This window comes from Ursus maritimus, unplaced genomic scaffold, assembly GCF_017311325.1.
Source record: "Ursus maritimus isolate PB19 unplaced genomic scaffold, ASM1731132v1 scaffold_3, whole genome shotgun sequence".
NCBI classification, from domain to species: Eukaryota; Metazoa; Chordata; class Mammalia; order Carnivora; family Ursidae; genus Ursus; species Ursus maritimus.
Window position 1 is genome coordinate 79,844,253 of NW_024425563.1, and position 12,858 is coordinate 79,857,110.

The 12,858-nt window shown below is 34.3% G+C and overlaps 1 protein-coding gene across 2 annotated transcripts in view; it reads left to right on the plus strand.

Annotated features, from left to right (window-relative positions):
- The first annotated feature begins 3,089 nt into the window (after positions 1-3,089).
- The window catches only part of SEMA3C (semaphorin 3C), a 170,494-nt gene continuing 160,725 nt past the window's right edge, over positions 3,090-12,858 (plus strand). Inside the window, exons 1-2 of one of the 2 annotated variants that reach the window (XM_040644318.1) lie at positions 3,090-3,378; positions 5,388-5,528. In XM_040644318.1, the coding sequence (XP_040500252.1) occupies positions 5,426-5,528 (103 nt within the window). In that variant the 5' untranslated portion in view covers positions 3,090-3,378; positions 5,388-5,425. The remainder of the gene's footprint in view (positions 3,379-5,387; positions 5,529-12,858) is intronic. The other variant, XM_008686182.2, reaches the window with a different exon arrangement.

Sequence of the window (12,858 nt, forward strand, 5' to 3'; positions counted from 1 at the left end):
GAAGAAAGGCTGATGTAAACAAAGTAAATAAGCATTTGAAGTAGAGACTTTCAAAGATACAATTCAGGAAATTTAAAGTGCTAGCATATGGAAGTTGAGAAGAGGAAGAAGATCCAGAGGAAAGGAGTGTAACACTTGCTCAGGTTCATATTCTAGACCCCAGGCAGTGAGTCAGTCGTGCTTGAGTTTCTCTTTCTGATCTAATATATACTATCCATGTGTGACTTTGGACAAAGCTTCAGTGTTCTCATTTGTGAGATAGTAACGTAATTAAAGAATGCTGTTCATATAATACACAAAGTGCTTGGAATATATATGGTCTGTCCTCTACCAAGACAAATATTAATTATGACAATAAAGAGACAACTTTCAATCTCTGGAGGATTGAGATTCTCTTGTTAGATAAAGTTGATTCATATAGCTCATCTCTATGATGGAGAAAAATCTGAGAACACTCTATTTTCTTTAAATTTGAAACAAGAGAATTCATAGCTGCACAACTCATAAGGAATAGTTGGGTACATCGCTGAAAATCAGTCCAAGAGTTTAAGGTAAAGGGCTTTTTTTAGGATCATCAAAAATATAAAGTATTAAAAACAAGGCTGCTACAGCAGAGAAACCTGTGTATGAGATGTCACACCATTTCTTTAACATCTTAATGAAAGTAATTCTAAGTATTTTAACTTGGATGTTTTCCCAAGACACCTTGCTGAGGGCAAACTTTGTAATTAGTGGCCTCTAAATTGAATTGTCATTACTTCTGTGGATCTATTTAGTGTCCTCCTTTCCCAAACTAGCTTACTCAGTTAGCTCATATTATTTCGCACCTATCAGGAAAGAATCAAAGACTCATCCTAGAAAAGTGATACTGGCCACCAAAGTTTCTTATTTTCGTTAAGGTATTTTAGGTTTCTAAGTAGTTTGGAGAAATGGGGCCAGAGATGAGTCTTATTAGGGGCAACTATTGCCACTCTTAAATTTTCACTATGTGGCCCAAGTTTCAGGCAAGCATGAGCACTCATTTCATCCGTGTGCTTGAATCTGCCTTGGCTGATGCCTATCAGTAATTTCATGACTTATTTTGAGGTGAGGTCAATGGTAAATGTTTCAGTACTAAGCAAATACCATTAAATATCTCAGTATTAAGCAAATAGCATTCAATTAAATACGTTGAAAAGAAGTTTATTTAGGCAAGATAGAGGGAATCATAGCACAAGTTGCATAGACTGCAACTAAATCTAAGCTATTTTTCATAGTTTCCAAAGCCTTGTGAATATGTGTGAAACATGGAGTTAATCCTTTGGATTTTTGCAAATTGAGAGAGGTAATAAACTTCCTTGTAAAAACACCATTTGACATGCATTTCACCTTGCCTTTCTTTATCTTGGTTTCCTGAAACTTAAAGGTAAGATGTATAAATATATTCTACCTTACATGGATTTACAGATCAATCAGTGTCTCATGGTTACACATTTCTAAATTCACAATTATATAATTTGTGTGAATGCTCACAGCAATCTTCTAATGATTTATTCTTCTCCCTCCTTAATTGATAAATGCTAATTCAGACTTCAGCAGGAAGATAATAGTCCTCAGAATGGAAGGTCTTGATGAGTTTCAGAAGTATTTTAGAGAAATGTGCTTGGTACTTATTCATGTTTGCATCTGCTCTTTAAAACTGTCAGATGTTTTGTGGTTAAATTCATTATTATAAATTTAAGGAGCTGCTCACATTTTTATTGCACTAATCACAAAAATAGTTTAACAGTATTAAATTTTTAAAAATAACCCAGCCATTGAATTAGTAATTTCTTTCATAAACATAGACATTTGAAGATAATATTCACCCTGGAATATAATTTTTTAACTTTTGAATTTTCATTCTTTTGAACTCTTAAAATTACATTTGATGTCATCCCTTCATAACTCATCTGTACAGAAAGAGTTAAAGACAGGTTTATGGTCGACTGGACATAACAGGTGGTGCTTAGGCACATGAAAGATGTCTTAATCACCTGTTCGTTTCCTCTCACCTGAGATTTAATTCAACTGTCCCACACCAGCAATGATTTTGCACTCTCAGAAGTATTTTCTATGATTCGGTTTATAAGAATTTAGTGATCTGCTTTATTTCATAAAGAAATTTATGAGGAACAAGGTGGAGAAATCGCATTCCATATTCTCTTTGTATAGTGACATCTGCGGGCTGTTGTAGCCCACAGTGATTTTTAAACGTAAGTACCTGCTCATTTTATGGGGGTCAAATCTCATTTTGTCCTGCTGTTCAAATATCTAGTCCGTTGTGGTCCAGAGAAATAATTTTCACTTAAACATTAAAGTCAGTTCCAGAGTTTAAGAAGTTTTCCTGAAAGTAGTGCTGGAAATATGTCCCTAATGTCTAGATTTATAAACTTATATCTGTTGGCATAATTCAAACAGCCTTCTTCCACAGAATTGTGAAATAATTTCTTGTAATTGTGTTTGAGACTATCCTGAAGAGTTCCGAATACGAGTCAATGTGGAGAGGTCAACAGAATTACTACTGCCTTCGGGATATTAAGGAAACGCAATGCGAAACAACACCCATTAAAAGGGAAAACTGCGATGAGATAGTTGGTTTATCTCCACCGGTTTTAGAAAATCTGTTGCAGGAAAAGGATAAGACTCATGCCCTTTTACAAACGCATCTCTTTCCCTTAAAAGGATGCAGTGATCCTTTTCTGGCAAAAAAAAACTGCTTTGCACTTTGATATTTACGGCTAAGCAAATCCTGAACGCCTTCCAAGAGCTGCCGGTAACAAAATCCTCGGAGCGCACCCTATGAGTTGCTCACTCCACCGCGGACCGCGAAAGGAGCAGAGTTAGTGAGCTGGTGCTCTAGCCTGCAGCAGCGCATTCCTGTATCTCCGGGCAGCCTGTCCTCGGTCGGCCCCGCCCGCCCGCCCGGCGGATCGCCGACCGCCCTCGCGGCTCCCTGCCACCCTCTCGCGGGCGTGCTCTGGGTGGGGCCTCGCGGCGGCGGAGATGCGGCGGGTGTGCTGGGCGGGTGAGGCTAGCCGGCTGGGCGGCGCGCCCGGGCAGCCCGAGCCGCGCGCCGCGTCGCTGTAATCGGACACCCGAGCGCTCGCCCCCGGTGCCCGGCCACTTTCCATTCACTCCGAGGTGCTTGATTGAGCGACGCGGAGTAGGGCTCCGGGTGCCGCGGCACTGCGACGCAGAGGATTCCTTTACAAAGAAACTCAGAGGACCGGGAAGAAAGACTTTCACCGCTGGGACGCTCTAGAAATTAAGGTCTTCTGGGAAAAAGACTAGAGAGACACGCGGAGCCACGCCGGTAACAAACTGATGACTTTTACGTGCTGATCTCTTCCCATCTCGGTAAGCTGGATTCATTATTTTCGGCATTACAAATTTAGCAAAATATAACTTTTGGTTCTGTGTGTCGACTTTTTACACATCGGTGTCCTCAAGTCTGGACATTTTCTTCAGAGCGCACGCAGTTTGTCAGGAAGTGTATCCCTTGCTGAGAGCCCTGCTTGAGTTGTTTCTTTAGATTATGACACCTGCGGAGAGTTTAAAGTTGAGTATTTCAGTGCCTTCTAATGCAGGATTGTTCCAGAGGACCTAAGATTTCTTTTCTTACATGTTATTAGCGTTCCATCAGCAGAAGTGAAGACAAGCAGCATGTCTAAGTGTCTCAGTTAAAGGGAAGTTATAATATACGGGGGGGGGGGGCACGTGCAAAACCCTTGGCTTTCGCCGCTTCTCATCTCTAGGTAGGCTTGAAATCGCATTGCTCTGTATACTCACTTCATTTGACCTGTCGTTTCATTTCCACTATTCTTTGCAATTTTTAGCATATGTTGCTTTTGGTGAGACATACCAGATAAAATACTAATAATAGCAATATGTAAAAATGTGTAAATATTATCTGCCTGCTTAATAAAGAGACAAAGGTTAGTCATATTTAAAGCTTTTTTTTTTTTAACTATAAAGTCAACAAAACCAGGGAGCAATTACTAAGGGAAAGTTATCCCATAAAATCAATTTTCTTTTAAGTTAATTTAAGGATGACAAGGTGAAGAGGTTGTGGAAGCAGGAAGAAACTGTTTCGTTTGAAAATTACCAACACAAACATTACTAGGGTTTCCTCCATCTGTGTGGTAGAAGAGGCAAACAGTTTTGTTTCTATGTCTCATAACATCTGTACCACCTAGGAAATCAGCTGTTTAAAATGTTTAAATTGTTTAAAATGGCATGTTCAGTTTAACTGTGCTTTTTCTTCTGTATTCATTAAGCACTCTTAAATTTTCCGTGGCATTTCTTTATTGAATAAAATAATGTTAAGATTTTAATATTAAAAGACACATAATAGTGAAGGTTAGCATTGTTGTAACCCATAAAAATACATTTCTAGATTAAGCTCTGTCATTTTATTTCATAATTACATCAGACTCAAAATGATATGATTTCTTTCATGGTCCTGGGTTTATTTTGCATGTTGTGGCCACTAGTGCTGCTGTCGATCTCTAGTTACCCATTACCTGATCTTCCTTGGTATTCAGACATTAGTTAATAGCATGTATCAATGTTATAGCTACAGTTTCAAAAGGTAATGCTTTTCCCTCTGATTTGTCTTTTGGAATTTTGACAACCTGCTTTCTGGCTGATTTATTTTAAATATGCATTGAGGGTTACATGGTTCACTGGATTGCTCACCACTAAGTCATTGGTTTGAATTTGGCACTAGTCCATGGTTACCTCATCTGCATCATTTAACAGCTGCATGGTCATCTGTATAAATTGGCAGATAACTAATTTGAGTGATTTCAGTGGTGAAGGATTGAACACACATATATTTATGTATAGAAACACCATTTCAGAGACGATTACTCCAAAAGAGCTAATGAGGATGGAAGTGAGTGGGTGTACATGAATGTTCATGTGGCATTTTCCTGCTACTACTATATTTATGGTAGAAAGAGAAGTTTTTCATCCACTAATATATATTGATACCATTCTCAAGTCTTTTCAATGTTATGTGATTGTTAGAAGATCAAGTTTAAATATTGGGTTTTCCTTTGGGAACTAATACCTTTTCCTGGCTGCTTTGTTCTGCTTTAATATTAGCATTATTTGCTGAGAGAGCAATTTCTTTTTTCATAAAGACTTTCAGACACAAATGAATCAAATCCAAATTTTTGCATCTAAGAAACAAAGTCAGAGCACCTCCTACTGTTTACATGACTGTAAAAGTTCAGATACATCTTTTGTGAATAGGTGCTCTGTCTAGATTGCTGGTTTTGTGTGTATCTGTGTGTATGTGTGCAGGTATGCTCCTAAAATGTGAAATGAAATATAACAAACTTCTTACCTCTCTTTTAAAGGTATTTTCCCTTGGATATTAACTTGCAAATCTGAAGAAATGGCATTCCGGGCAATTTTCGTGTTGGTTGGAGTATTTGTTTGTTCTATCTGTGTAAAAGGATCGTCTCAGCCCCAAGCAAGAGTTTATTTAACATTTGATGGTAAGAAAGTTGATAAGTACTCTGGGAAAAATGTCATTTGAAGTCTTTTTTAAAATTTCACATCCAGATCCAAACATTAGTAATAAATTAAATATAGTAAAATATTATCGACTATTGATTAATTTTGAAAATATTTACTGGGCTGCTTTTTTGGATGACATGGCTATTTTAAATTATTGGTTCATAGACAAAAGCCATCTGTTGCATTTGCTTATGAAAATGCTTGAAGTATATTCTGCTCATTTTGAAGTATCTTCTTACTAGTCACCTGGTGTTTGAGAAACACCTTTTATGTGCTAATCCTCATCAGCAAAGAAGTCTATGCAGATTTAATTATTTAAAGTTTTTCTTAATAAATTTTGGACTTAGCTTCCAAATCATCTCTCCATATGTTGTTCTAATGGTGCTTCTTCCATGTCCAAAAAGAGTCCCTGAGACTGGCAGAATCTCCTGATTGATTGAAAAGGATTTAAAACAATAGTTGTAAATATGTTTTTGATTGATGTTATGTACAAATGTTATCTTCAGAAGCTTAGGAAAATGGATGTGATTTCAAATTTGCTCAAGCGTAGAAGTTGTAAGACCCTGTGAGGGAATGGTTTGCCAATGTATGCATGAGCTTTCATGTAGATAGTTCAAACAACTAACAGACGGATGACTTTGGTCAGTCCATGCTAAATGGGCAAGAATAAGAAATGGATCAAGAAGATCATCTTGCCAATCAGGGTTATTTATATTTTTATTACTTCTTTCAACTTACTTTTTGCATAAACCTTAATGTCATTGAGCATATTTTCGTTTTATTTAAGAAACAGTATATTCTCAGAACTTTCTATAGCAGAATGTCTTTGAAACGCTTTATTATCTTAAATTTCAAACAGCAGGATGACTGACACTTATCAATCAATTGGATATCTTTTTTTTTTTTCTTACTTTCTTAAGTTACCAAGGACTTTCTCCAAGGTTATCATGAGCACTGAAAGAGCTTTATTTTAAGAACTTAAAGTGTGTGAGCTAATTGCTTCCCTACCTTCTAAGCCAGGCATTCTCCCTCAAAACCCATGACTATTCAGTTGTGAAGAAAGGAAAAACAGACCCTTGAAAGTGTCTTTTTCTATATGACTGTGACATCTTGTAGTCTGCTTATACCTTTTCTTTCAAGTTGAGATCTAGGAAATATCTAATCAAGCAAAAAGTAAAGGCATTAGGCAGTAGTACAATTTGTCTCCTCTTTTCTGTAGTTCTCTTAGTATATATAGGAAGATGGAGTGGTCTCATAGATTAGTTATCTAAACTTGTTCTATTACATCAAAACTAACCAAACCTTTTTTTTAACCCAAACTTAAATGAAAATTGTAAATTTTAAAAACAAGTGTGTCACCAGAGATAATAAGTCCATTATTCGAAGACTTTACAGTTTATCTTTTATGGAGGAAATTAAGTAGTAAAAATTTTTAAAACCAAACTTCACTACCAAGTGGGACAGTAACTGCTATGTATAGAGTGACTAGAAGTTATGATGGGCTTTTTAAAATACTCCATGTCTAATGCTCTCAAACTCAAGACAGATTCTTTCAGGATAAGACTTACCTTAATTTATAACGTATGTAGAATACAGCATGATAAGATAAACTATTGATCTGAGAATTCTATAATATTTTATTCTTTCTAGGAAATAATCAAACAGGTAGAATATCACTTAATTTGTTTTAAAGAGATATATCAACAGGGAGAACAAATAATGAAATTCCATAATTTCTAAATTAATACAAAAAATTCCTACAGTGAACTATATTTTAGGCATAGTATCATAGAAAAAATACTTTGGACAAAAACAACTGTTAAAATGTATAAATTTTAATCATTAATTCATAGTCATTTTCTTGAGAGATATGACAGTATACTTGTTTCAGATGCCTTTCCCAAATTTCTTATTATTTAAAGTTTCTCATTGATTTTATGATGACTTTTCTGTGTATCACAATAAGTAACTGTATTTCTTCCAAAATTATTTACTCTTGACATTAAAATATAGAACTTTGCACAGGGTTGACACATATATGAGTATAAATTAAAATACATATGGTATATACTTTCTTTCATTTATTTCAAAATTTCTATCACTATTTTTCAGCCAAAACTTAGGAGTTGGAAAATGATTCTGAGGAAATTCAGATAATATCAGGTTACATCACAGAGTTCATTTGCATCTTTATATTCTCTAATAATTAACCTTGCCTCCTGACTCTTTTGTCTTGAATTCTTTACCTTCACTATTACTTGGTCTTCTGCCAGCCTCTTTCTGGATGGGACTTTAGAAGAATCCTCTCAGTCTTGTCTTACAGACCAATTAACAATCAAAGTCAATTTAAAAATGTGTGAAACAAGAGCTCTCTTCTCCCATCCAAGTTTTATCCCTTCTTCTTGTGGTAGAATGATGGAGTGATAACATTTGGGAAACAATGATTTGCAGATTTGCCTTCCCTATTGATCTAGTGCAAGGTCAACCAGATGGTCATCAGTCCAATGGAAGAATGTTCTTCAGATGTTATTAATTAGTTACATTTGTACAAGCTAAATCTTGTATGTTAAAGAACTGTGATTTCTATTAGATACTACATTTTGTAATTGTTATCATTCTAATTTTATGCCAGATAGCTTTTCAAATAAATCTGAAGTTCATGCAAAGACTTTTTGATTAAGTTGAATTTTTATTGAAAAAAAAATCCAGTAGTTTGACAGACTCACATTTCATAGCACTATTGTCATTGTATTTTTTTTTTTTTTCTCAGAAAATCTTTAGAATCTGTAAGGGTCATAAGGAAAGTCAAAGCTACTTATGTACAATAGACAAATTTGGTTTGCTTGTTAATATGCAAGGGAAAGCATTGTTGAAATGATTTTGCCTTTATCCAGTAGGGATTTTAGCATGTAGTATTTTACGAAGCCAGGAATAAATACTGTACAATTTGATAAAAGGTATCAGTTGCATGTCATTTTAAAAAAGTTTTTGAGCTTAAGAAAAATGGAAATATTGTCTATATTTTAAAAGATAAAATGTGATTCTGAGTTAAATGTATTAAGTATTCTTTCTTTTTTAAAATGAGGTAGATTCTTATAATAAGATTACTTTTTCACTTAGCAATTAAGATTGTGAATCTAAGATATTCAATTTATTGACATAAAGTTGTCCATAATATTACCTTACTATCCTCACTATGTCTGTAGGATCTGTAGTAATGTTCTTTACTTCATTTATGAAATTGATCATTTGTGTCTACTTCTTTTATGTTCTGACTGATCCATGTAGAGATTAGTTTTTTCCTTTTTATTGATCTGTTTAAATAATCAGTTTTTGGTTTTGTTGTTATTATTATTATTATTCTGTTTAATATTTCTTTGGTATGTGCTCTAAAATGAAATCGTCTTATTTCTTCTTGCTTCGTGTTTAATTTGCTCTTCTTTTTGGAAATTCTTAACATGGAAACATAGATCACTGATTTGAGAACTTTTCTTCTAATATAACCAGTTATGCTACAGATTTCCCTTGAAACACTATGTAGCAATGCTCCACATATTTTGATAAAATGTGTTGTGATTTTCAGTCAGTTCAAAATGTCTTCTAATTGCTTCCCTTAATTTTTCTTTTACTCACACGTTATTTAGAAAAATGTTGTGTAATTTGGAGATAATTTGTGTATTTTTTTATATATCTTTCTGTTGTAGGTCTTTGATTCAGTCTCTTGTTGTCAAAGAACATACATAATATGCTTCAGGTTCTCCAAAACACTGTTAAAACTCATTTTATGGCACCAACTATAGCCTACATAGAAAATAATGTATATTCTGCTTTTGTCACATGGAATGTTTTATTAATGCCAGTTAGATTCAGTCAGTTGATTGTTTGTTACATTTTCTATATCCTTACTGATTTTCTCTCTACTTGTTCTTCAGTTAGTGACAGAAGAAATTGAATTCTCCAGCTATAATTATGGATTTGTCTATTTCTCTTTTCAGGTCTATCAGTTTTTACTTCATGTTTTTAAATTTCTATTATTAGATACTGACATATCCCTGATTATTCCTGGTAATAATTAGAGTTCTAAAATGTATTTCTGTCTGTATGTAACACTTCCATCTTTTTTTGTATAATGAAAAATACCAACAAAATTTTAGTTACAATTAAGTGGGAAAAATGTTTGTCATGATTCCAGTGGCCTCTGGAAAGTTTTTATTAAAGTATGAGGAAATATGTTTAAACACATATGTTTTTGATGTATGTGAAAGTATGAACATTTGATTGGCAGTGTAGTGTCATGAGAACAGCATTTACATGGAATATCAGGATTTTCAAACTTTGGTTCCTTACTAATTAACTCTGAAACTTTGTCAGGACCTCAGTTCTCCCAATGAATTAAAAAATTTGGGGGCTAACCTAATTTTAAGACTCCTTATTAACTAAATTTATATGATGTTTAAGCTTAGTTTTGCTTTATAATATCATCTCCTTTGAGGAAGTCTTCTACAATAATTCCTTTCAGTGCTTTCAAAAACATTTTGTAGGAAGGACCTGGGCAAGGGAAAGAAAACTAAACAAACAATTTTTAAAAATTCATGGATTTTGAAGTCATACAGAGCTGGTTTTAAATCATAGTTGCCTGCTACTTTCTGGGGATGCTACACTGGGGTAGTTACTTAATCTCCCTAATCCAGAATTTTATCATCTGTAAAATGGGAATAACACTTATAGAACTGTTTTGAAAATGAAATGAATTAAGCTTGTAAAATGTGTTGTGTAGTTTATAGAGTGCATCTTATTAAAATATACGAAGACTTACATTAGAATTAGTATTTATAAATTCCTTTAGGGTAAAATTATGGTCTTCTTGTGTACTGTAATCCTTCCTCTCCACTTAGTGTAGAGACTGCCATTCGTTATTGCTCAATAAATGTTGAATTAATATACATTTTGATACTTCTTAACCACTATACCTCCCCAACTAATAGAGTCTTAGTACACTATAACAGTGCTTCAGTGAATCTTGGTTAATTTGAAACAATGACAGTTACTAGGTAGAATGCAAAATTTCTTCATCATAGAATTAAGATACAAGTACCATGAGAGAAGAATTTTTGTTATGTTTTGCACAGATACCTTTATTTATTTTTTTTTTAAAGATTTTATTTATTTATTTGACAGAGATAGAGACAGCCAACGAGAGAGGGAACACAAGCAGGGGGAGTGGGAGAGGAAGAAGCAGGCTCATAGCGGAAGAGCCTGATGTGGGGCTCGATCCCAGATCGCCGGGATCACGCCCTGAGCCGAAGGCAGACGTTTAACCGCTGTGCCACCCAGGCACCCCTGCACAGATACCTTTAGACTCATATCCTGGTACATAGCTGATGGTCAAAACTTTTCCCACATTATACACTAGAGATTCAGCATAGTCTGGGAGTTCAACTTTTATATTTACTCTTTCCAGTTAATTCTCAAATCTCTTTATCTATTTTCTTCCCTAAAAGACATGTCATCTCTATAAATTTTAGATGTTTTCTTCCAGAGAGTTTTTTTCTCTGTTTTGATTGGAAGCCTGGTTTTCTATATTAAAGGGAAGAGTCCTCATACATACACAGCCTTCCACAGGGCCTTGACTGGTGGCTTGTCAGGGATGTTGCCTTAATCCTTAATACTGTTGGCATCTGTATATGCTAGTATGTCTAGCATGTCTAGGTATGTCGAGGCTTTTAAACTAATGCAAAAGTTCATTAAGATTCTGCTTTTTTAAAAGTCCAATTTTTCATGATAAATTTGAACTTAATAAGAGCCCTACCTACTAAGTTTACTTCTTTTGATTTTCATGGCATAATGCATGGCTTGAAATTATAGACAACTATTTGCCACTCTTAGAACATTTAAGAATACCATAAAACCTCAGGAATGTGGAGGGCATGTAGGACAATTTCTGATCCACTTCTGTACCATGATATGAAATATATCTGTATAAATATACCCATAAAATAAAATACAAATATAAATACATCCATACATATACCAAATATAGGTTATATACATACTCCTAAAGTAATGGCTGTTAAATAGTATATTAGATTTTTTTCCCCTTTTTCCTTTGATGAGTAAATTGAAATTTATTCAGGAATATTTGCTCTTTGGAATACATTTTCTATATGGGAATTAATAGATCCTAAAGTCAATATTTTAATTGAGATTTATTTATTGAACTAGTTGATCTTAAATGAGCTAATGAGTATTATTAAGTTACTAAAATAGTTTATGTTTAAGATTGTTTATGTTTAAGATTGGATATCAACTGCCATTCAAGAGTTAACTTATCCAAAATTACACAGTAGTTCCACCTCTGTTACCATAAAGGCAATAATTCAGCCATGTACATGTTTTATCTGTCCAGTACAAACCTCTAAGATATCAGACATTGTTTTTTTTTAAGTAATCCTGATAAATACTGGCTTATCATTTATATTTGCATGTTTTTAGATCAAGAAATATAATATCCTGAAATAAAGAAGTAGGCTGTCCCCACATCCCACATCACTTTGCTCTTAAATAAAGAAGTTTGGGACACAAACACACACACACACACACAAAACAAAACAAAACAAAACAAAACAGAGTAAAATAAAGAAGTAGGATGCACTCATTATCCCATAGGCTTCAAAAAGCCTGAATATCATTTTACTGAACAGGCAACAGTCTGGCTCTACTTCAGGTTTTCCTTTGGCTCAAAACTCATGAGTTATCAAGGTGGCCATGGAAATATATAAAGCACTTATAAAGCCATGAAAACTTAAAAATAAATTCACTAATAGTTATATGCATGGCAGAAAAGTCAATTATTTGTGATTGCTATTAATCATTTGCTTGTGTTCCTAGAACAGTAAAGAGTCCCTACTACTACACTGCCCACCACTCCACTGAAGCCTATAACTAATTGCCTTAAATTGAAAAGGAAAATGACAATTAAGAGATTAAGACTTTATAGAGATTTCTACTATTTGGATACATTTTTCCTTGATTTATATTTGCCAATTTTCCAACTCAGGGTTGAGTTTTACATTTACATGTGCATAACACTGGCTTAAAAACATAAAAATGTCAGTTTGCGTTCTATTGGGAAACAATTATATGAAGTGTAGAGACTAAGCTTGCATAGGATTATCAGTTCTTTCAGTGATTTACTTTGTGATTCTTTTTTGCCTTCTTTCAGTGCTCAATTTTCATTAATAAAATTGTCAAAGGCTCCGGGTCATCGATAGTATATAAATGAAAGATGATGGAATTTTACAAAACATC